The following is a 24,825-nucleotide window of genomic DNA, read 5'->3' on the forward strand; positions in this document are numbered from 1 at the left end:
TGTCAACTGTAGTTGACAGTTAGAATTACAAATATTGATACCAATACTTTTTTAATCAGGTGTAACTTATTTTCATAAAATTATTTTGCCAAATGTTGGAAATCATTGTAAGATGAGTGACATTTTTATGGATAAGGACCATGACCACTGATCTGACCTATTATGTTTGTATTGATGTTTGCAAGTTTTGAATGTTAAAAAAATATATATATTCTATATATACTTTTCTATATATTATATATAATATATTTGATATATATAATACATATGTATCTAATATAATAATGAATCAATAAAAATAAATTGACTCTTGACTCCATCTCCAAGTAGCAGTACTAGTATGATATTTGTTGATCGATCCGGCCCCCATGGTTCCAGGGGAAGGTGTCGCTACGCCCGCGGGCCGCATGGCTCTTTAAGAGGAGCGCGTTTCCTGATGTGCGCCGTCACATCTGCGGATCGCTGCCGCGCTGCGCAATAAGTCCTCATCCTTTCAGCTCCACGGTGAACTGCTGCTACCCGAACATGATCCCCAAGATCGCGTTGTGCTCCCGATCGCTGCGGAGCAGCTCGGTGTTTTCCAGACCTTTTAAAGTCCTGCAGAGACCATGGACAGAATCGGATTCGGGTTCTCCTGCAGCGACTCGGTGAGTCCAGCTCGCTTTTACACATTCATCCACATTAAGCTCACGTGACAACTAAGTTGCTGTGAAGATATCTCCTGATTGTTAAGAGCTTCTTTGTTATTCTGCACAACTCCCATATGGAGTGTTGCACATTCCTCAGGCACTAGCAGCTGTTTTTCTGCGCAAAAATAAAAACAGACGTTTTGAGCAGCAGAAGAAAACTAGACTAAAGGGGCTCTGCTTTCCAAAGTATATGCGTGCGTGCGTGTGTGTGTGTTGGGTATGTTCATGCAAAACATAGAAGAGTTTATAAAATATGTTTTCCCAACAAATTCTAAAAGTGAGACGAAACAGAAAATGTAATGGCAACTATTTTGCTGAAAGTTTTTTTGTGCAAAATTGTTTTTTCTTATTTGGATCTATTTTTAAATAACTTTGAGAGTGAGTGAGTGTAACACATTTACAACTTAACTTAAAACTCCCCCGAATGCAGATTTTTTTTAAATCTGTTTTATTACTCTTGCTTTACTCTTTTTATACAGCTACCCTGCCTCTGATTGTCTGATACTCTTTAGCCTTCGTTGCTGATGAACAAGATTAGAGAGACGTTTGATGGTTTTGGCAGCTACTATTACACTACAATGTCCTTGTTATGGCAGAACAGTGTTTTTTTTTAAAGATGGTGATCTGTATGACACATCAACCTTAATGTTGATGTGACACACAAACGTTTTAAATATGGCACTTCATATCAAGGTGCAAGGTTCATCTGTTGTCATCATACAACAAGGTTGCGCAACAGAGTGGAGTTTGTAGTCTCACCTTTGCTCTATTTAATCTCTTTGCGGGCACCTCTTGTCACCAATATCACTGATGCTTGGTAGATGGGCACCAACCTGCCTTCTTAAGGATCTTTTTTTCCCCACCATGGAGACGTGTGATGACCATGTCAGGTTGTTTGGGATGCTGATTTCTAGGAACGTAAAACTGTTCATTCGTTCCACCTCAGCTCCACTGATGTAGACTGAGTCGTGTGTCTTTGCCCCTCTTTGGTTTTACCGACGTTGAGCAGTAGGTTGCAACTCTGCAAGATTGTTTATTTTATCTTAACAAAAAGCCTCGTGGTTGTTTGTAATCTTGCTGATGACGGCAGTTGGTGTAAACAGTAGGAGGCTGAGCACACAGTCCTGGGGGACTCCGGTTGAGTCCCTGTGGAGGAGGTGTGGCTGTCGATACAAACTACCTGGGGTCAGTTTGTGATGACGGTACTGCCCGTTTAAGGTCAGGTTTCTCTTTTAAGTTCCTATCTATCAAAGAGTGAGTTAAAACAATGGTGGTTGATCATGTGACCACTAATGAAAGTGGGTGTACCTGCTGCTTTGCCCAGAAATAGGATCTCCGTGTCTGTGGCAACATTCCCGCAAAGTTCATAATGAGTTTTAGCTTTTTCCGTCAGTCAGCAGTAGTCTCTTTTTCCTTCTAGTCTAAAGTGTTTGACCAGGTACATTTCATTACTGCTGACTCACAATGGAGGCTAAACAGGCGGAGAAAGAAGACCATTCAACTTCCAGTCCAAGAAAAAGAAACAACAAACTAATGGAAGTGAAGAAGTAAAGTCATCAAGAAGCAAAGTGAGTCCTTTCAGTGTGGAGCATTTGAAGGTATCACACAGATGAGAGACAGTCCACACTGTTGGGTGACGAAGATCAGTCCCAGAGGCTTGCCTGCAGTTCCATCTACCGCCAGAGAGGCCGCTAGAAGCAACGCATCCTAAATCTTACAGACTGCCACTTTAAGTCAGGACTTGGACTAGGCCACTCCAAAACCATCATTTATGTTTTTTTTAGCCATTCAGAGGTGGAGTTGCTTGTGTGCTTTGGATCATTATCCTGCTGCATATCACAGCTGCACTTGAGCTTTAGGTCACCAACTGATGGGCGGATATTCTCCTACAAAGTTTTCTGGTAGAGCAGAATTCAGGGTTCCATCAATAATTGCAAGTCGTCCAGGTCCTGAAGACACATAACAACATTTGTTCCTTATTTGTACTTTTGATCACAGCATCATGTGCTGCTTTTTGAGGCCTTTTAGTTTCACATTGCCGGAAAGGTTCTGATTAAGTGTTCAGATTGAACAGGTCTGGCAGTTATCATTCCCTGTGACATTGAACCCAATTATCAATTAAATGTGGTCTTTTGGTTGATTGCGGAAACAAGGTGGCAGTTACTTTTTCACATAGGGCCAAGTAAGGTTGGATCATTTTTTCCCTTCAATAAATAATATAATCATTCAAAAACTGCATTTATTGTTTACTCTGGTTGTCTTTGAAACATTTAAGTGCAACAAATATGCAAAAAATAAAATCAGCAAGGGGGCAAATACTTTTTCACAGCACTGTATATGTACAGGGATGATGATGGCTGTGTGGAGGCAGATGGGAACAGTCTCCTGTGACAAGTAACGTTCCCAACACTGGTGATGACATCAGTTAGCTGTTTGCCACATGTTCTTAGCAGCGTGGCCTTAATTAATAATAATATTAACATTTCTAATAAAAGCCTTCAAAGGCCACATAATTAAAGGGGTTGAGATAGAGCTTACAAAATAACTCAGTAGAACTGATTACGTCACATTATATAATATCCTGTCAAATGACCATATACGGTGGTATCCCGCCTTTCTGCTCGTTTGCTGATTTATGACATCGCTGTTGATGAAATATCCCAAGATTGCAGTAAGATGTAATTTTAGCACAGATATACAGGATTTTTTGATATTTATTGTTTTAGGCCATATTTTAACATTGTTACATATATAGAAAATGCTTAAAAACCCTGTAAATATTTAATACAAAGACTCACTGCACACCCCTATGGTTTGAAGTATATATATTTTTTGTCATTTACACAGATTCTGTTCACTTAAATTTTCACCAAGACACTGAACAGGGGCTGTCTCCCTGTGATAGACTGGTTACGTGTCTGTCTCTACATGTCAGCCCTGTGATAGACTGGTTACCTGTCTGTCTCTACATGTCAGCCCTGTGATAGACTGGTTACCTGTCCAGGTGAACCCTGCCTTTGCCCAATGTCAGCTGGGACCCCCCTCCCCCCCATGACCCTGAATACAGGATAAGTGGAAGACGATGGTTGGACGTCATCTAAACATATCGACATTGAACGACAGTCTCCAAACAAATGGATAATATATTAAACATACTTCAAATTTCTTTATGGCCTCGTAAAGATACAAAAGTTTGTTGGACTCCAGTTGATTTTTTTAAAAATCTGCTGAGCAGAACTTACGTCATTGTGTTTCTGTGTGAAAGGTCGACTCATCACTTATCAGTTCAACAAGTGTGACTGAACCTTAACCTACTGGTATATGCCGAGTAGCTTTTTTGCAGCATTTTACCTAAATGTCTGACTCTAGGTTTAACAGAAGATTCCATATTATGGAGTCGATCGTGACTTTAATTAACTGAACAAGGTGATTTGCAAACAGAAGGGGACCCATGACAGAGTCATGAGGTGCGCCACACTTCTACAGTATGCTGTGTTTTTTTATAGGATTCAGTGAGGCTGTTGGCGTTTGAAACCTTGTCTAACTCCTGTTTCTCTGCAGTGGTATTCACGTGGATTCTCTGCCCATCATTCCCACACTCACGACCAGCTACGCGCACGGCACGTCCACCACAAGTCTGGTCAGCACTACGGTGGGAGACACCCTGCTGAAGACTGTGGAACGCACGCCCGACCGAGAGGCCTTGGTCTTTCCGCACGACGGAGTCCGCAAGACCTTTGCAGAGCTTCAGCAGGATGTGAGTCTTTTCCTCAGTGTCCTGCATGTTTGTAGTTAACGTACATACCTCCCAGCCCCAACCGATGACTGTCAATCCAACTATTTAAAGATTTTTAAGCCTACAAACAACCTATAAATTGACCTCTACATCAAAACAAAGGGATCTACTTGTCTCAATATACATTGTTATGCCGAGTTCCCGAACCTTTACAACTAGGTGTCGAGTGCAAAATGATCAAGTCTTTTAGGATTGTTAAATTGTCTATTGCCAAATCTATACTGTATCAGTGTCGTTTCTTCAATATCTCATGTTTGATTTTCTTTATATCTGCAAGATTTTGAGCAAAATCAAAACCGTTTTTCCCCCCCAACTGTGATTCTGACAGATTATATATTTTGTAATATGACATTTAAAATGTTTTCCATGAAAAGTGTCTACCGTCCTGTTCAATTTGTAAACTCTCACTCAGGAATAATGATAATGATGTCACAGATTTATTGTCGTTCTGAACAAGGTTCAGATAGCAGCTCTCTCGTATAAACATGAAGACTTCATCCCCAGGTTCATTGAACTCTGCTGTATAACTAATGATCTATAATAAATAACTAATGATCTCTAAAAGACAACAAGTAACTCTACTCTGCATCAGCTGAAGATTTAAAGTCCACTGTGTTTATATTTATTTTTGATTCATGATTCCCACGTGGTCTTGTGTTATCTCTGCTCTGTCCACTCTTCCCTCATTACAGGTTCTTTCCTCAGCTGAGCGTTTCAGCAAACCTTCAGGGTTACCAGGCAAACGTAGTGAATGGCTTGTGAATAAATTTAGATTTTGGTTAAAAAAAACGCATGAAAATACAAATGGACGCTGGTGAAGTATGGCAATATGTTTTTGTTTTTTATTAATAAATAATAAAGTTCCCTATCAAACCACCCCTGGAGGGGGTTGCTATGGAACGATGGTTGCTATGGAACACACACTTTTTTTTCCTAGGTTACAGGCTAGTGTTGTATTTATTACAACCTTGTATTGACAAGTTAAACTTGTTTATGTCACCGTAGGTAGATCAACTAGCAGCTGGCCTGCTGGCAGTGGGACTCCAGAAAGGAGACCGGCTCGGCATGTGGGGACCCAACACCTATGAATGGGTCCTGTTCCAGTTTGCCACAGCCAGAGCTGGCATCATATTGGTAAGAAATGCACTACTTCCTCATGTTTTTATTTTTTGAAAAAGAAACTGTAAATCACTGAGCCCTGACTTTGAGATGTTGACAATCGGGGAAAAAAAAAAAAAAAAAAAAAAAATATATATATATATATATATATATATTTTTTTTTTTTAATTTTTTTTTTTTATACAGTATATATATATATATATATATAGTATATCATCAGTCTTATCCTTTCAACATGTTACTGTTTTCAATATAATGTTATATAAGAAATCCATCTTGAAGAGAGGACTAGTTCAGTGGTAAATATAGGTGGTTAATGGGCATACACAGTGGAAAAGACTTGAATGTTGAAGAAATTAATTGAGGGGTTTGATATAGCGAAATGGATGCTGAATTGGGCAGATATTATTAAAGTTTTCCTGAGAAAAAGAAAGCGATTTTAAAATAAAAAATATATAATAAATAAATTTTACTAAGCAAATACACTAGATGACAATCAATTACAGTAAAATAGCTAAAAGTGGAGGATAAACAAGTGTGCTGGCTCTTTTAACTTAAACTATACAGATGAAAACAACCATTAACAGGGATTAAGTTTGACATATTCGTTCTTTAAGCACATTAACTTTGCTGTGTCTAGATTATTTCATCTGTTTCTGTCCATCTGACCTTTTTTGTCCTTGGCTCTCCCACCCAACAGGTGTCTGTGAACCCGGCGTACCAAGTGCACGAGGTGGAGTTTGCAATGCAGCGGGTGGGTGACCTTTTACGTTCCCGTTCTTACTGTCTTGATGCTCCAAAACTTTCCGTGAAAATAAAGTGGATCCCTGCTCCTCTTTCTGCAGGCTGGATGTAAAGCCATAGTGTGCCCGTCGAAGTTCAAGACTCAGAAGTTCTGTGACATGCTGAGACAGATCTGTCCAGAGATCGAGACCTCCAGCCCGGGGGACATCAGGAGCGCCAGGTACGACTGCCGGTCCTCTCATCGTCACACAGGCCTTCCCATAGTGCATCTCATTGCATATCTTAATTCCCTAAATTTATAGTAAACAGTTAACTAGGTCCACTGCCTGAGGTCTTAGTACCTTCAGGTTTTAATCTTCTAGGATCCGAATTTGAGGCCCACATTATGCAAATTTTCCCCGTCAACGAGCTTCTCCAACATGGAGGTCTTTGACCTGATGGCAGTGATAACGGAGGATAAGCGGGCGCTGTCTTCGTCCGGGGGCTGATTTTAGCTGCTAAGGATGGATATCAGGCGGGGAAGGAAGTTACTCGTTTCCAAAGACCTTGATAAGAAGCCAGCTGGATGTCAGTTTTCCAGTTTTAGGTCAGAACAGAGACACTCGGGGTCAATCACACACCGGCTCATGTCATCGGAGGCAGCTTCGAGAGAAGAGGTGCGTCAGCTGTGATCTTCTGCCGTAGTCCGGACTTGAATTTCAAATCTAGTACCGCCTCTTAACTTTATCAGAATTCTGGATGTTCAAATTGTGGAGCTGCTGCAAAAACACATAAATGTGGCAATTGTCTAATTTCTGCACAGTTAAGATAAATCTTTTTTGACACGAAAGTGTGTCCATCACATGCGCCAAACAATTAGCTGAATAACGTAAAAACAACGCAGAAATAAACACCTTTTAACCCTCCAGCAACCAGTAGAAGATCTGTCACATCATAACACTCACACACAGTGTACTACATCCAAAAATATCACATCATTCCAAGCAGAGAGCAAAAAATAGCTCGGCCCTTGTGAGGGGTACCGTCACGTGTTCATGTTGAGTGTGGGGGTCCGGTCCAAGTAAGGGGCTGTTTGTGGGAGGGAAGAGTGATCACTTCCATGTGTTCCCCTTTGGTTGGTTGAGCAATGTGAGGAACCAAGTGAAGCAATGAGAAGGGTTTCCATTGGACCAAGAGGCCACTGAATCAGACTGCAGGACGCTCTGTACGTTCATAGAAATAAAATAAAGGTGCAAACTCAACAACACAACTTGTCTCTGTGCTTTAAGCCCTTAAAGAGACCAAGACGTATTAGGCCCGCATTTAGTCCATATTTTAGTAACATCATCATCGGTGCAGCCAGATGTTTTGGAACGAGGTGCGTGAGCGAAGCAGCAGCATCTTCAGTGCAAACTGCAACTTAATTCTGTGTAGACTGATGTGGAAGCAAAACTCTTCAGGTCCAGTTCTGTGGCTGGTTCAGATGAATCGGTGTCGGTGAAGAAGTCCACACAAAGCTGTAGAATCCTTTCTGACTACAGTGGGACTCACTAAAACCAAAAGGTCTCACTCGGGATCAAAGTAAAATATTTCCTCTAATCACGAGGCTAACAAAAGGTAAACACAATCAAATCAGATATCAGCAGGAAACTTGTTCAGTACAAGAGAAAGGAATATTAGGATGAGATTAAAACTGTGAGGTAATTCATTTTCTTCTACACAGACGGCTTTTGTTGTTACAAGGGAGTAGATGTAATCCACTTTCACTGTGCATGCGGCATCCAAAGTACCCTCCCTGAACTCCCTCTTTGTTATTCTGATACTCTTGTCTCACTTTGTTCTCTGGGTTCAGTGTATTTTCCATTCCTCGTTTCATATCTTACAACCGGTTGGATCAGAGTTTTCAGTGGCTTGGCGCTGGTACTTTGCTGCATGGGGAGAGATAAACAAGCGGTACTTTTTTTCTTTCTTTTTTTTTTTTGCATGTGTTCAGGGAATCCACTTCCTGACCTCACTGTCTGAAAACAGAATGCTACAGTCCTGATTCACCATTAACAGCAAGATTGGTTAAACTTGTACAGTAACACGCTACTTTAACAGAGAGAGACTCGGAGCTCCTTAGTTTCAAAAGCATGACCTATATTTGTTTCCATGTTTGGTTTTCCCCCCTCAGGCTCCCAAACCTCCGATCTGTGATCGTTCTGGACAAGAGAGAACCAGGAATGCTGTATTATGAGGACGTGATGCAGGCGGGCAGCAGCCAGTACGTGCAGCAGCTTCAGGATCTACAGAAGAAGCTCTCCTGTGACGATCCCATAAACATCCAGTTCACTTCGGTAATTGTTGCACAACTCCTGCTGCCCTTAAAGGGTTCGTTTGGCTGTCTCGGAGGGAGGTTGTATGAGGTTCTTCCCCATTGTCCCCGTGTATCACATCTACAGTAGATACAGACGGCACGCCCTCACTGCTAGAGAACCAGACCACATACCAGATACTGCTGAGCGATCAGATTCCTTTAACAAAAACAGTCATTTTAACCATTTGAAGCAGTGTTAGAGCAGCAACTCCTGTGTTCTGGGAGATAAAATGACTGTTACTGTCAAACGAGTCACGTGGCTTTGAAGACAGCGTGGAGAGCAGGGTCAGATAGGGTCACCGGCAAGGTGAAGCGGCAAAGATAAAAGCAGGCATACATGCTGGTACATGCAGTGTACCGTAGGTGATTCCAGGGCTCTCAAGTCTCACACATTGGGTGTGAGAAAACTTCAACCTGTTCACATGCTCACACACCACACCTAGTACTTCTCATGCAGAAAAATATCCAGTTTTAAATGTGACAGCGCCTTGCTTTGAGTGACGAGGTGGATGAGCTCGTTAGTTGTTATTTTGGATGTTTGTAGCAAAAGAAAACCTCTAAATGCGTTTTGACTGACAAACACAGAACATCAAACCTCTTCCAGAAAGTTTTTTGACAGATGAAAGTTTCGGAGCTGGTGTGCAAAGGTGTTTGACATAACGTGAGGTCGTTATTATTTTTTAATGTTCAAACATTTTGGACGAAAAAAACCTTAAGGCCTTAAGTCATCTCATTATTTAAATTTTTTATATGCACACATATGCATGTGTCTTTAATCAGATTAAGAAGTTTTTCTCCCCTTCACCATTCCCCCACCCCATCTGGCCCCGCCCTCCACCGCTACCGCCGGCGTAGCCTCAGTCAAAACTTGAGAGCCCTGTGACTGACTGACTATGGTGACCTCATACGACCCCACATCAACACCCACGCCCTCCCTTTAAGGGTGGTGAGAGCCCCGTCGGGGTCAGTTCATGCTGACACACGTTGAATGTGTGCCATGTTTTGTTCCTTAAATGCAGGATGTGCAGTCATTTCCTCCTCCACGAGAAAAACAACTGCACACACTGAACAACTCAAGTTGCATTTGACTTTTTTTCATAAAAGTATGAGCATTAAAATGTACTCAAAGTAGACATGTGTGTAGTTTAATTATAATTTATGCATTAATGTGTTTATCCCTTTAATTTTGCAGCTGTTATTAGTTATTAGTTTATGACAAAGTGTTGAAAGTGTTGCGTACATCAGACTGCTGTTGAAAATGACTATTTTCTTGTCTTTACAAAGACAGAGAAATCGTGTTGATAAGCTGAGTCACCTGGACAGACTGTATCGTATACTTCTTTGTAATCACAGTAATCTATTTCTGTAAATATATGTTTCCAGGGAACAACTGGGACTCCGAAGGGTGCCACCTTGTCTCATCACAACATCATCAACAATTCCCGCTATGTCGGCAAGAGAGTGGGATACACCTGGAGGGTGAGTCTTATCATGGTTTCATCTCACCAGTGAGCACGTTTTTTTTAAAACAAATCTTCATTTTGATAGTTTGGAGTATAACCATATCACCAAACTCTTCAAAGTGTTATGTCAAAGGATAACACATGGTTGTAAAGTTGGGGACACACTTTTGTCTAAAATAGGGAAGTCTGCCATTTTCATCCTCTTGTCACCCTTCTGTCCCACAGCCTAATACACGTATCTGCCTGCCCGTGCCTCTGTACCACTGTTTCGGCTCTGTGGGCGGTTCGATATCTATGGCCGTGCACGGCATCACCGCGGTCTTTCCCTCTCCGGGCTACGATGGGAGGGCCAACCTAGCGGCGCTAGAGAGTGAAAGGTAATGTGAGAAATCCTTGTCTCAATGAAACACATACAACAAAAAGCTGTTTGAGACTTTTAGAATCAGAATCAGAAAAAGTTTATTTCCAAATATGTTTTCAAAGGGAATTTGTCTTCAGTGCACACGATATTTACAAGAAACAAACAGTAAACAATAGGCAAGTACTGCAGTCAAAGAAGATAAAATATTAATAAGACAATTACCAAATCTAAAATAAAATAAAAAGAGACACTCTATATACATATGCACCGTAATAATAGAAATAATATATATATCATTTTGTGAGGTTTTGGTCTTGACAGACGGAGGGGAGTGTTGCCTGAGTTTATGTCTGGGCTGGGAGGGGTCCAACATGATCTTCCCTGCATGCCTCGGTGTTCTGGATATCCTGTCGGATTAAATGTGCTCACATGTGAATTCCCGTTCATTCTGGAGCCACGTGGTTCCTCTGGGGGGAGCTGCTGTATAATTTACATCTTAGTTCTAATTGAATGATCAAATGTCAAGGAGTTCAGGCTTCACACGTCACATATTTCCTCAACTGTTGGAATAATTAAAATGCAAACAGGAAGCAGATTCTTCATGTACAACTCTGCATGGTCTTCATTTTCACTTCTCTAAAAATAATGCACTTTGGGGTCAAAGGTAAATGTTGCGTGCCGTTTCATGGTGAATCTGCAGGTTTCTGATAAGCATTCAAGTCTGATCATCTGACTAGATGTACTCTTCTGGAGTGGGATCAGATATCATATGTTGTTTTGTTCGCCAGCGACAAAGAGGATCTGCTCCACAATCACCTCACTTCAGTGATTCTGACTCGCTGTGACTCGATTGTAGTTTTCAACCGGTAACACTGCAAGAAAATCAGTGTTTCTAGACCAGAAAACCCAATGTGCCATGGAAAATACATTTTTGTCAAAGTAAATACGCAACTCTACAGTACAGTAGTTTACTGGTATACCAAGTATTACCAAGTATTTCTGTATCTGCTGTCTTTAAATTTGATTTAAATGAACTCAAAGTCTTATACAGTGCAGCAGTGCCCTCTTCAAATATTCCCAGAGGAGCCTTAGCAACGGACACAAATGGAAGTGAGACAACAATCTAACAATCAAACTGCTTCCTGAGCGGGATCTCCAAACCAGATGTAGGTTACAGTAGACCACTGGCCAGGGATGCAAGTTGCTTTTGCACTGCGTGTTAGCAGATAGCCGAAACTATTATTCAGATGTTTGTGAACTTTTAGCACACAGGAATTTAGATGAGGGCCATTGAAGTGTTTTTACTGGGAGGTTGGTTGTACTTTTAATAAGCATCCGCTGATTTACATACATATATTTATACCTCCATGGCTACAGTCGTTTTTCAGTCCAAAATGGCAGCAGTGATAACACAGCACCATCTAGTGGCGGCTATGAGGTGTAATTCTATTAATTTGTCTATTTTTCCCCTCACAGATGCACCTTCATCTACGGGACCCCCACCATGTATGTTGATATGATCTGCCAGCAAGAGCAGGCTAAATATGACCTGTCATCAGTTCTGTCCGGTGAGGAAAAAAAAGATCTCCTGCTTTTAAATGTGGAACACAAGAAGTCACCATTAGATGATATAATGCCTTTATATACTATAACGCCAATAGTTTGTTTTGTCTTAGAAGATGTCCATGAGCTGATTTCACAGTGTTTTTGTCCTGTAGGCGTCATCGGTGGTTCCCCTTGTCCTCCGGAGCTTGTGAAGAGGATCATTTCTGAGATGGGCATCAAGGAAGTAATAGTGAGTCAGCTAATAACTATTACATATTAGTGTCTTAAATAGATGACATAAAAACACAAAACAACTGTGATGGATGTTCTATTTTTTTAAGTTGATGAAAAGATTCAAGGATGCAATGTGGCTTTCACACACCAGGGGGAGACAAAATCCTGAGAGAAACGTCTGTTAGATTTAGCAGCAGCAGCAAGAATATACAAGATATAACCTGTTGGACACTTTTTATTTAGAGATCCAACGTCAGGCATCTGACAAGACACAAAGAAAGAAGGCTTCGTTTTCTGAAAGGTTTATTGTATGTGAGCACCTGCCACCACTTTCAAAAAGTCAAGGAAATGTAAAGATATTGGACGAACATTAGATATGCATAAAGTCAACAGGCAGTCAGTAACCCTCATAGCTCGTCTGCAAGAAATTCTTCACTTTTTCAATTGAATTCGGTGAGAAAGATTTTGCATTTAAGTCAAAACAATTTCACAACATATTCATATTTTCATATTAACTTCTTCTTCTTTGTCCACATTCTAAACGGTGCCAAACAATAATAATAATAACAAATCCAGTTCCATAGATGTTTGAATATCTTCATACGGGGATAATGGCACTAAAAGAAAGACAAATACAATGAGTAAATTGTCCCCACCCGATATGTATACCCACATCTTCAAAGACAAATATGTCTTCAACTGCTTGTCCTTTTGCTTGTTTATGGTCACTTTGAAACGTCTTGGATGTTTTCTCGGCTGCTGAGGGTGTAAAACTGACATCAAAGAGTAGAAAAGACTCATAAATTGGAAGATTTGTTTCTCTATAAACATGTTGGAGCCATTATGGATTCATTGTTTATATAAGTAACCACCACAACTGAATAAGCAAATGTTTAACATCTCCTTTAAGCTCATCTGGTTAGAAAAAGACGTTTGTTCTTAATGCTCTTTGTAGCCTTCTTTTATTCAAGTGCCTCCTTTATTTTGGCGGTTACCTGAACGTTGCACATTTCCACTTTCTTCCTAAGCCTTCATGTTCGATATAAATGAATGATAATGAAAGTCCCGTCTCAGGTCCACAGAGCTCTTGATGTGTTAGCAGACGGACAGAGAGCGAGTGTATTTGTCTGTGTTTACGCTAGTGACAATATTTGGCAGATGAGTAGCTGGACAGTCTTGAAGTAGAATGAGTAGCATTGCTTTTCGTTGCATGTGTAGCCAGTCACCCGGACAGGCTCCTCCACAGCGTCTCCTGTGGAAAAGACACAAAATCAGCAGCCAAAGTAAACAGCCTAGAGACCCCGTGACCTGGACTCTGTGTACTGGACCCCAGGGCCAACATGGAAAAGTTCAGACAGGGACAGACGGGAGGACAGAGAGTTCTGTGGTCAGAAAGAGAGAGAGAGGAGTGAAAAACAAAATTGTGCAAAGCCAACTGTCGGCCAGTCCAAAACCAACGCGTCTGAGTCCAAAGTGGCGTCGTCCAGAACTCCGGCTGCTTTCACACCAAACCTCCACAGACGGGATGTGATTTTGGACTGAAAGACAAACTTCATCTCAGGATCACTGAGGGTGTCACAAAACATTAAACTGAACTTTGACTTTAAAGGTCGACTGTCTCTGGTTGAACATTTAAATGCTATGTTTTCATAAACAACAGATAAGAAGTGGTTTCTCTACTAATTCATGAGTACCATCTTTAAACACAGGCTGTATATAGGAAGTGGACGTTGTCATGGTGACGTCACATGTTGGTTGGTAGACTACAATTTTGAAGCCTCCAGGTCGGCATTGTGGCCGTCAACATTGTGGATTTTTGCAATCAGTGAAGGAAGTGACCATATTTGGACTGTGGAGGAGCGACAGGTGGATCTGATGAACACAAGCAGCAGACCAGCAAATTTACTGGATCTGGATCCATGTGGATTCTGGTGTGAACTGTTAACAAAGTTAGCTTCATTATTCAAGGTCAACTTTACAGCTAAGTGTTAAAGTCGTCTTAGTAGCTAACTGCATTGGTAGCGTAGTAGCGACCTGTCAATCAGCAGGTAGCCCCGCCCCTAAAGAATCCCCTGCTTCCTGGTCTGGTGGACTCTAAATGGACCATAATGTACTAAATGAACATCATGCTGGATTGAAGAAGACTTGAAACTAAAGACTGAGACCATTGAGAGAGTCGCTCCCTGGTGGCCAGCAGAGGCAATGCACGTTTTTAGGCACTTCTTGAATCAAGCCATCTTATGAGATGTGGAAGAGATGACATGATGTCTTTTCTCCTGTGTGTGTGTGTGTGTGTGTGTGTGTGTGTGTGTGTGTGTGTGTGTGTGTGTGTGTTACCTGTTCACCTGCGTGTTCAATGGCGTGCGCCCTTTTTGGCTCTCTTCGGCTTGACTCTGCAGCCACTGAAGGCGGCGCTGTCTCTCACTTGCTTTCCTTTCTGCTGAGGTGGCGATGCACACACTGCGTCCGGACGATTGCGGCTGGAGTCCATCCACCTGCGGGTAGAAACCAGCCAATGAGGAGGCTGGCTGCTTGCTACTCGGTACACAGCCACACAGAGAGTGTTGTTTGGGACGGGTTTCTTACCTACGCAGTGGAGCTAGCTGGCACGTGCAGCTCCACAGGTTGTTGGAGAGGGTGAGGTTGGTGATGGTGCCAAAATCGAGGCTTTTGGGAAGAGACCGTAGCTTGTTGTTGTCCAGGTTCAGCGTCCTGACTGCCGTCACACCAGTGAACGCACCATCGGAGAACTAGAGAAGGGAAGGAGCCATACCTGAGTTGTTATCTCTGCAAGGATGATCATGTGATCGGTGTGGAAGCGACTGTGCACCTCTGTGTCTGTCCACGGCTGATTGTTTAGTGTCAAACAAGTGGACCTGGGGGTCAAAGGACTGGGGAATCCTTTTTGGGGACATGAATCAATCAATGTGACTGAAAACGTGCAGTGTGCATGCATAAAAACATGGTTTGCACCGCGGTATGCCGATCCACCACGCAACACCCGCCCTTGTGTCTGTCAGATGGATGCAGAGCGAGGGAATCTCTGCACCGACATGAAAGCCTCCTCTCATCCTTCCCTCCACGCCAGCGCTTATGTAAACACCGACAGTCACCCGCCTCCTTTTTTCCAGCCTCTACTTCATATGCATCTGCGAGGGCGCTAAAAGCTTCAGAGAGGTGCGAGGTGGACCCATCTACGTCTTTTTGTGTCCTCCGGGAGGGAGAGAGAGGCTGAACTTTTGAAGGGTTGTTTTATGTGAGTCTGGAAGAGATGAGGCTGTTTGGAAATTTCCACTGTAGGGAGACATGTAGCCGAGGGTCTGGTATGTTGAAGCAATGGAAGATGGATGACTTCCAGCATGGCCGAGGTGTTTTCCCTCTCTCTCTCTGTCGTCTCCCTCTTTGCCAGGAAGGCTCGCAAAGGGCCCAATTGTCCATTCAACTGGGGCGATGGCGAGCTAAAAATACTCCCTCTACACTGTGGAACACCCTGCCTCTATGTAGCGTCTCCTCACCCCTCCTGACCTGTTTACAAGACCCTCCTGGTGAAAGCAGAGAAACGCACCTCGCTGAAAATAACACTCGTGTAATAATTAGACTCTGAGACACGCTTGGCCGAGGTCCAGGCAAACAAATACACTCTAAAAATACCTGCATTGGCTGGAAAATGGTTTAATCTCCCCATACCGGCCATGTCCCGCTGCTTCCACCTGGCTCTGCAGCTCCCGCGTGAGAAGGTTGTTATTTCACAGTTTTCCCCCTCTGGGATAACTCCACACTGTGGCACAGGTACACTCAAATATTTGATGAACCTCAAATATGAAGCAAATGTGCAGTCAGGAATGTCTGAGAAGTAGTGTGGTGTAACATAGAGCTCATACTGTATACGTTCGTACCGAAGCCAGAGATCTGGGGGAACAGATGATGTTTAAGCGGCCGCCGTGGAAACGGGATATTTCAACATCATGTCATGAAGAGGATTATGGGTAGACGCCACAGATAAAAAATAATTGAACTAATATATTTAACTTCCCCAGTTGATGGCTTTCATTAAGACGATTGTTTAATGTATTACATGCTTTCTGCAAAAGTATGTTTACATGAGATCTTAATTTAAATATTTGCTCATTTGCAGAACAGAAATGTGAACGTTGGATAAAGCCAGGTGCAAAATGTTTGTTTGGTTTTGTTGAGAAAATATCCATATCACTATAAATCAGATAATACTGTCAACACAAAAATCCGTAATAAAATGTTGCATAACTCAGGTGATGAATGATACACGAACAAACTATAAAAACCCTGAAAATATAGATGGGAAAGAAACGGCCTTTAAAGATATGGATTGTAAAATCACAGTTTTAAGACGAGATATTTACCACGAAACATCCCCATTTGATTACTTACATTCAATAAATTGCTGTATTATATGTTTTCTGAAATCTTATATTTGATCATGCAAATGAGGCATTATTTAGTGGTAACGTCCAGTGAATTTAGGAGAAATCTACAGATTCAAATTGACAAAGTAGTCAAATAAACAGCTAAATATTTATTTTGAATGTTTTCTTTCCACTAGTCTGAAAAATTAAATGTTATGGAAGCAAAATAGACCAAAATCTCCAAACATGTTTGTACCAGTGTATGAAAACCAGTTTTGTTGCCTTAAAACACTGTGCAAATGTAGCAGCCAGACATTATTATGACTGTGTTATTGGATTTAGATCAAGGCATCAGCATCAATGTCTCATGCAAGTACAATTATGAAGTAGTAGATGTACTTTGCAGTTAAAGGTTCGGTTCACTCAAAAAAAAAAAAATTTTGGTAAGAGTTTACTCTGCAAATTACTTATTTATTTATTTATTTTTTCAACAGTTAAATATTTATATTTTCTCAATTAATGGACTATTCGTTTTGTCTAAAAAAAATTATACAGCTCAAATTGATGTCTTCAGATGTCTCTGTTTGTAAGATCAGCAGCCCAAAATTTAAAGATATTCAATTTACAATTGTATAAAAAAAATACAAACAGCATTTAAGAAGCCGAAACAAAGTCTTGATATTTATTATATATATATATATATATATATATATATATATATATATATATATATATAAATATATTATTATTATTATTATTTAATAATCTTAGACGTTTCAGCTCAAACTCCGTTTTTTTCATAAACCCAAAACTATGTTCATGACTAAATCAAAGCTTTCCTTTTGTAATTTGGCTGAACAAGCTTTAAAGAAAAAATCACCAAGGAAACTTTTGAGTGATGGTTTAACTTTGCGTGTTAAAGTTACGTAACGTTTCATGTTCCTGACCAGTCAGATCTGGAGAGCAGCTGCACAAAAACCAGAAGATTCAGTCACTGAATCAGGTTGATGAACATTAACCGCTGCAGAGGCATCCAGTCACACACGTGTGTTGAGACGTACAAAATGTGTGTGTGTGTGTGTGTGTGTGTGTGTGGGGTGGGGGGGGGGGGGGGGGCTACAGACCTCTGAACTTGATATTCTGAACTTAATTAAAACAATTTGATTGAATGCTGAGGATCCAAATAGCTTCCAATTCAATTAATTTGTCTTTAAATACGAACATGTTGTATTCCTAACAGTTAAGTCTCCATCATGTGTGACTCTACCTTTTCCTTTTATCTGAAGATGGAGTTGAATGGATGTAGAATATTTTGATGATGAGGTGAACTTCGACCCTTCTTACCTTGCAGTTACAATGCCGAGTTCAAACGTACCTCAGCTCTAGCAGCTTTCACTGCCTTTATTGTTTGGCATTAGATTATATCTCTAGATTATATTCTCTCTAGATACCCGGTAAAAGCAGAGACTGACCTTCTCCAGACCCATGTTGTCCAGGTGGAGTTTCTCCATGTAGCGCCCAAAGCTCTGGAAGGCGATGTCTGGGATGGTCCTCATGGGGTTCTTCCCCAGCGTGAGTTCCTCCACCACTCGCAGTTTGCTCATGGCTGCGGTGGGATAGGTGGACATCCTGTTGCGGTCCAGGTGAAGGATAGCGAGGTTCTCCACGTCATCCAGGGAGCCCGGCTGCAGGGTCGTCAGCTCGTTCCCGCTCATGTGCAGCCAGCGCAGGTCTTTGGCGCCCGTGAAAGTCCCGGGTCGCAGCTCCCGGAGCCTGTTGTCATTGAGCTGCAGAATGAAGAGGTTGATCATGGGGGAGAAGATGCCCCTGGCGAGGTCGCTGATCTGGTTCCCATCTAGGTAGAGGTAGGTGAGCTCGGTCAGGTCCTCGAAGGCACCAGGCTTGATGCTGCTGATCTCGTTGTTGGACAGGTAGAGGTAGATGAGCTTCTTCAGCCCCTTGAAGGCCTGGGATCCGATCTCCCGGAGCTGGCAGTGCTGCATGTGCAGGGAGATGAGCCCCTTGCTTTCACTGAAGGCCCCCGTAGATATGCTGCCCAGGTTGTTCCTCTGCAGGTTCAGCAAACGGGTGACTTCCGACACCCGGGGGATCTTCTTCAGCCCGACGCTGTCGCAGATGACGTGCTGGAGGTCCCCGTGGCAGTGGCACAGGCTGGGGCACTGGCCCGGGGCGCCCTGCACGGCGGGGCCCAACACCAGCAGGCAGGTCCCCAGCAACAACCAGCTCACACAGCGCATGCTGGCGAGCTCCTGACTCGGTCTGGGTGTCCTCCGGTCTTTAAAGCAGAAGAAGAATGAGTCGAAAAATCCCGAAAAGGCGTCCGAGAGCAGCAGAGGAGACGGAAGGTTGAATGGAAGTGTGTTTGTGTTGAGAGAGAGAGAAACGGACGGAGAGGGAAGGAGTGAAAAGGTGAGTGACTGAGCGAGGGTGGGCGATGCACTTTGAGAGGAGGATGGCCGGTCAACGGAACACACGGCACTATTTATAACATTTACTTGAGGAAAAAAATGAGGAGGGCTTGCCAGGGTGTTAGGGTGAGAGGTTTGCAAGAGGAAGTCAAGTGTCTGTGAGAATTTAACCCTAAATACGCAGGAAGATGACGATGGACACGCTCGTTCTCTTTCCTGCTGCAGTTTTTTTGCAGAATCTCAGTGAAAGGGTCGACATTGTGCTGGACAGAGAGGGAAGACGCGTGTCTACCTGCGCCCGTTTACAGGTGGTTAACAACGTGGCGGTCAGGTTGGATCCGTGCACACTCCCAGACGTCTCTATTGTTTTTCAGTCTGCGGTGGCAGGAAAAGGAGCCACTCCTGTGCAGCTGTTTTATAACCTGTAATAGTCTCCAGATGGCGGAATAGAAGTGAGATGCTGTTTCAGGGCATAACAATTGCAAAAAAGATCCTCACAATGGAAAGCTTCAGATACCACGGTACATTCCTGTGTGCATTCCTTCTTTTGAGGTGTAATGGTCTCTTCAGTTATATTTCCAAGTATGTCGCCGGGGGGAGAAAAAAGCTGAACTAGTCCAATCTGAGAACAAAGGTGTTGGTGTTCATTACACCTGCATTTAATAAGAAAGGAAGGTTTACAAAAAGACTTTGTTGACCGACTCAGTCAGTTTGGCTTCAGGTGGCTGAGTTTAGGTGATGGATAGAGATCCAGGAATAAACGGAATCTAGAGTTTACTTAACAAATCTAACATTTTATTGGGAATATGGTCTCCTCCCTGATTCTCCAGGTAAACTTTTCTCCTCTGAAATGCACCACAGCACCGCTGTCACAGTATATTTGATGTTACCAAGCCGTCACTCTCTCTTAACGTGGATGTTTATGTGGAAAAAGCACTTTAGTTCCCTCTGACTGAAATATAAGTACAATAGAAGAGTAAATAAACTCAGTTCAGAGCTCTTTTTTGAGAAACCAAAAATCGTCAAAGTGAATTGTTTTTAGGCATAATTGCAAATATTTTGTGGTTCCTGCATCACATTCTGTACAACATACGACATCCTCTGTCTCTGGATTCCCTTAAAAAAATAACTTTTTAGTTTTACGGTTATCTCGGCATTGATTATTTATGATCAGTTAGTTTTGCTAGCAAAGACATTCGATTGGATTGTGTTTGTTGGCCTGTGGGTTTAATTTAAGTTGTGTGTTTGACAGAACGGATACGGCTCCACAGAGACCAGCACCGTGACCTTCTGTGGCTCCCCCACCGGGGACAACATGGAGAGGAAGACTGAGACCGTCGGCTTCATCATGGACCACACGGAGGTACTTCAACACGCTGATGGTTCAGACGATGATCAGAGGAGTCATCACAGCATGTTTATGTCAAATATAAATATATATATATATATATATATATATGACCTGCTCCGTCACCATCATTAGCCTCCACAAGGGAAATGTTACTCATTTATTGACTGATATGGAATCACTTCACTCAGTGGCCGGTATTCAGTCCAATATTGAGGTACTTTTACTTTTTCTGCCACAACATAATTCTACTCCACTACATGTAAGACAGATATATTCTAGTTTTTACTCCCCGACATTTATGGAGTTACTTTCTAGATTGAGTTTAAAAAGAAAACATCCTCACCAATTTATAAAATATATACTTTCCAACAGCCTATAAAGTAGTTCTTCTACTTCACCAACTGTAACATTAAACAACTGTTTACAAGCCTTAATAATATTCTAATAATAATAATATAGTAAAATGCTGTGTTTCTATAACACCTTTCATATAACAAATGCAGCACAATCTGCTTGACAACAAAGGAATATAGACGTAGAATGAATGTTAAATAACTATTATATATTATAATTTATTATTTTAATTATAAGTATTATTATTGTAACTCCGATATACATTATATATTAGTAATATAACTTTCCGTTCTGGGACCGTTCTACTAAGCAAGAACTTTCACTTTCATACTTTAACTCATTTGAAATCTTGAATGTTTTACTTGTAAAGTTTTACTTGTCAAGTAATAGATGTGAGTACTTAGACGTCTGCTTGTTGAACAAACGTGGTGGACGTTATTGTTGCTACCAGACGGTACTTTGACTGTCTCACAAGTACTGTTCTCCTTGGATTTACACACATCATAGTCTCAAGAGCTTAGAGGGGAAACTCTGTATGTGGTGAAAGGAAACAGATTTGCAGTCTTTTGGAGCAACATGGACCAGAATGTCTGCAGAGTATTTTCAGCTCAGTGTTGAACCCGGGCATCGAAGAACTCACGAAGCTCTCGGGACAAACTGATATTAGGAAGGCATACCAATGAAGTAAACACTGAGTGTATATATATATACAGTATATATATATATATATATATATATATTTGTTGTTTATTTGCACAATAAGACTGCAGCAAAAGTACAATGACAGATTACAACTAATAAACAATAACCCATAAAGGGGTTATTAGGATGTCTCACCTAAATAAACAAAGTAATGAAAACAACATTCTAAAAGAAGAAAGAAAAGTCAAAAGTATTATTTGTAAGTAAAGAAATACAATATAAAAAAAGGTATGTGGTTAATGCAACAGCCTGTTTGTTTGATTCAAACACAATAATATTATTCCACTTAAAGGTTAATCGACATCAAATGGTATTACTGTACTGTATCATTGTATTAAATGACCAGTGCAGCAGAATTCTGTGTCCTAAACACTGGTTTTCCTACCATAAATAACTAATATATGATGGCTGCTCCACAGGCTAAAATCGTGAGCCCGATAACGGGGGAGGTGGTGCCTCTGGGGGTGTCGGGGGAGCTGATGGTGAGAGGCTACTGTGTGATGTTGGGATACTGGGAGGAAGAAGCCAAAACCAAGCAGAGCATCAGTAAAGACAGATGGTACAAAACTGGGTGAGTGTATAATGTTGACTGTACATGGCTTGTTTATTCTGCCCACAGAACCAAACTTCAGTCTTCACTGACTGGAACGCATCAAATGCAATCTGAAAGTCTACGTAATAATAATAAAAAGAAAATATCTGAAAAGACGATGAAGTAAATTATTCTTTGCCGATGTTTTTCCTGCAGAGACATTGCCAGCATGGACGCGTACAGTTACTGTCGGATCGAGGGCAGGATCACCGACATGGTCATCAGAGGAGGAGAGAACATTTACCCGGCGGAGGTCGAACAGTTCCTTTTCAAAAACCCCAAAGTCAAGGAGGCTCAGGTGAGTCCAGGCAGCGCTTAGAAGGCTGTCACACGTGGACAAAGAAGGATATTCACACTTTTAGTTCAACTATTAAATGTGAAAGGCCCTGAATTTACCCTGACATGGATCTGATGTGTTCTATTAAAAAAAGAATATACAACAGATCTTCATTAATATTCCAGTGGACGAAAAAACCAACATTTGAGACCTTCAATTCAGTTTTGTGAAGGTGTATTTGGGACAAGATGAGAAATTCATGTCATGATTATTTAGGCAAAATAACTGCAATTATTATCCTGATAATCATCAGAATATAGTTCAAATGGCAGTGAAACACACTGGAATCACTTTACACCGAGTTAAAAGACAAATATTTTATTGCATCACAAAGACAGATTTTTTTGTCTAAAAACAGTCAAGTAAACTTTAAGATTCAACATTCATTGTTCAAAAATGAATGTTTTTATTTACTTTATTCACATTTTATCATCAGCTGGGATCCCCCCCCCCCCCCCCCCCCCCGACCCTGAATACAGGACAAAGTAGATGATGAACTTTTTATCATCTCTTACATATTATTTTCTGAGCATGAAATATCACTTAATTCATAAAAATACATAACGATAAATACATTATTATAATATATTCACTGATTTATTTAATCCAGGTCACATAAAGTGAGAATGGACATCCTCATTAAAGATCTGTATTCCCAAATCTATTAAAATGTGTCTGATGTGATCTTTATTTGTTCTGTACATCAGAAGCAACACTTTTTTTCTTGCTGCTGAACTAAATGTTGATGAACATGTTTTGCCAGGTGGTGGGAGTCGAGGATGCCCGTATGGGTGAAGAGCTCTGTGCCTGCATCAAACTGATGGACGGAGAGGACTGCACCGTAGAGGAAATCAAAGCTTACTGCAAAGGACAGGTGAGGTCCACGTCGCTTCTTTATTTTTCCTAACGAGCTGGAATGATTTCAAACTTTATCTTCATGTCAAAAACATTTGAACAACTCTGCTCCTTTCAGATCTCTCACTTTAAGATCCCTCGCTACGTCCTCTTTATGACCAGCTTCCCGCTCACCATTACCGGAAAGGTAAGCGCTCCTATATCCCTCGAAAATGTCTACACGACAAACAAGGTTTATTAAATTGTGATAATTAAGATAAAGATGCATACAGACAAGAAAAAACACACGCCTCCCCTCTGGTCCGTGTGTTTCTCATGGGATGCTGTTAGACGTAATTTGCCGTAGAGCCGGCGTCGTGTTTGAACAGGCGTGATCCTGAACGCCCCCAGACAGGAGGGAAGGGGAGCTATTAGCTCGTCTGCACGCACACCGCGTCCTGTTAATGAACCCTGAAGGGACCTGGTCCCAAAGCAGCGGATCAGATAAAACCAGCCCCTCCATCTGAGACTCTGCTTCCTTTTACGTGATTTAGAAGGCCAGATTTAGAATGCCATACTATGACTTTTTCCACATAATATACTCATTTTATTCATAACTTTATTCATACATTTTACATGTTGATACTTTAATACTACGTTTACATGCTATACTGCGGTTGGCATACTAGGAGTTGTTTTTTCTTTCTATTCTTTTATGCCATACTATACTATCACTTCCCCCCCCCTAACGATTTACCATCGCTACCTTTACTTGGGTAAAAGGTCTGAGTACATCTTCTGCCGCCACACTAAACTGATGAGACAATCACTTTGAAAAATCTTGATCGATAACGTTCAAGTTATTACATCCAGTAAACGTCTCCTCCTCCAGTACTCAAGTCACAACACAAGCTCTCTCTCTCGTTTCAGATCCAGAAGGTTAAACTACGCGACGAGGCTGAGCAGCAGCTCGGGCTCAAGAAGGGAAAATGAGATGATGACCAGGATTAGACAGCCAGGCATTTTAACAAATATGTAACTAGAGGTATCCCTTTAATGTACAAAATAAATAAATATGAAGACCAAAACTAACTAACAAATGTGTGTATTCCACATTAACAGTAGTTATGATGGATATACACTGTTTACGTCTCGTTTTTCTTCACTCGTAAGCAGACACTGGGCAGGGATGGTGGGATGAGCAAACGTTGTTGTTTTGATTCTCTCGTGGGATTTGTTGACAATAAGAAAAAAATACTAAATGCATCCTCAAGCATACCGTTTAATAATGTAGGTGTAATAGAAATGTGAACAGACATTGAAGTGAAGATTGCAGAACTTGTTGAAGAAGTTGAACCATCATTTCTACATAGTTCTGTTTTTTTTTAATCCTGCAAAAAGTTATTAAAATATTTTTAAATCAAGTTGAAATAAACTTTGTACCACATTATTAAAACCAGGCGTGGGTGTTTCTCTTTTTCCGGGAAGAACGAGGGATTTTTTTTCATTGATCTCGGTGGCAGGTGCTCACCTCTTAATCCCCTGGAATGCCATTCAG

General features: G+C 41.4%; 2 protein-coding genes across 3 annotated transcripts; one reads left to right on the forward strand and one right to left on the reverse strand.

Moving 5' to 3' along the window:
- The first annotated feature begins 433 nt into the window (after positions 1–433).
- On the forward strand, positions 434–24,701 carry acsf2 (acyl-CoA synthetase family member 2). The gene is made up of 16 exons (XM_084039809.1): positions 434–647; positions 4,251–4,446; positions 5,491–5,619; positions 6,305–6,358; positions 6,450–6,568; positions 8,501–8,663; positions 10,067–10,162; positions 10,372–10,523; positions 11,984–12,075; positions 12,226–12,302; positions 20,350–20,460; positions 21,924–22,075; positions 22,253–22,394; positions 23,197–23,307; positions 23,407–23,475; positions 24,198–24,701. The coding sequence occupies exons 1-16, from the start codon at positions 526–528 to the stop codon at positions 24,258–24,260; spliced, it is 1,848 nt and encodes a 615-aa protein (XP_083895935.1). The 5' UTR covers positions 434–525; the 3' UTR covers positions 24,261–24,701.
- chad (chondroadherin) lies at positions 12,507–19,200 on the reverse strand. Of its 2 annotated transcripts, none has more exons than XM_084039813.1 (4): positions 18,141–19,200; positions 14,873–15,036; positions 14,624–14,781; positions 12,507–13,538 (listed from the first exon to the last, which is right to left on the reverse strand). In XM_084039813.1, exons 1-3 carry the CDS (start codon positions 18,924–18,926, stop codon positions 14,640–14,642), a joined length of 1,092 nt encoding a protein of 363 aa, XP_083895939.1. In that variant the 5' UTR covers positions 18,927–19,200; the 3' UTR covers positions 12,507–13,538; positions 14,624–14,639. The 2 variants fall into 2 exon arrangements, with proteins under 2 accessions (XP_083895939.1, XP_083895938.1); XM_084039812.1 differs by having other exon boundaries at positions 14,632–14,781; positions 18,141–19,096.
- Positions 24,702–24,825: the final 124 nt, after the last annotated feature.

The sequence above is a fragment of the Eutrigla gurnardus genome, assembly GCF_963514095.1.
Source record: "Eutrigla gurnardus genome assembly, chromosome: 22".
Taxonomy (NCBI): Eukaryota; Metazoa; Chordata; class Actinopteri; order Perciformes; family Triglidae; genus Eutrigla; species Eutrigla gurnardus.

What these genes read in the sequence shown, in the direction of transcription:
- chad (XM_084039813.1), bottom strand. Translation starts at nt 18,926, where the DNA reads ATGCGCTGTGTGAGCTGGTTGTTGCTGGGGACCTGCCTGCTGGTGTTG. An exon ending in ACAACATGGGTCTGGAGAAG is followed by an intron (nt 15,037 to 18,140) that starts GTCAGTCTCTGC and finishes TCCCTTCTCTAG; the next exon opens with TTCTCCGATGGTGCGTTCAC. An exon ending in CAGCTAGCTCCACTGCGTAG is followed by an intron (nt 14,782 to 14,872) that starts GTAAGAAACCCG and finishes TTCTACCCGCAG; the next exon opens with GTGGATGGACTCCAGCCGCA.
- acsf2 (XM_084039809.1), top strand. Translation starts at nt 526, where the DNA reads ATGATCCCCAAGATCGCGTTGTGCTCCCGATCGCTGCGGAGCAGCTCG. An exon ending in TGGGCATCAAGGAAGTAATA is followed by an intron (nt 12,303 to 20,349) that starts GTGAGTCAGCTA and finishes TGTGTTTGACAG; the next exon opens with AACGGATACGGCTCCACAGA. An exon ending in TCATCATGGACCACACGGAG is followed by an intron (nt 20,461 to 21,923) that starts GTACTTCAACAC and finishes GCTGCTCCACAG; the next exon opens with GCTAAAATCGTGAGCCCGAT.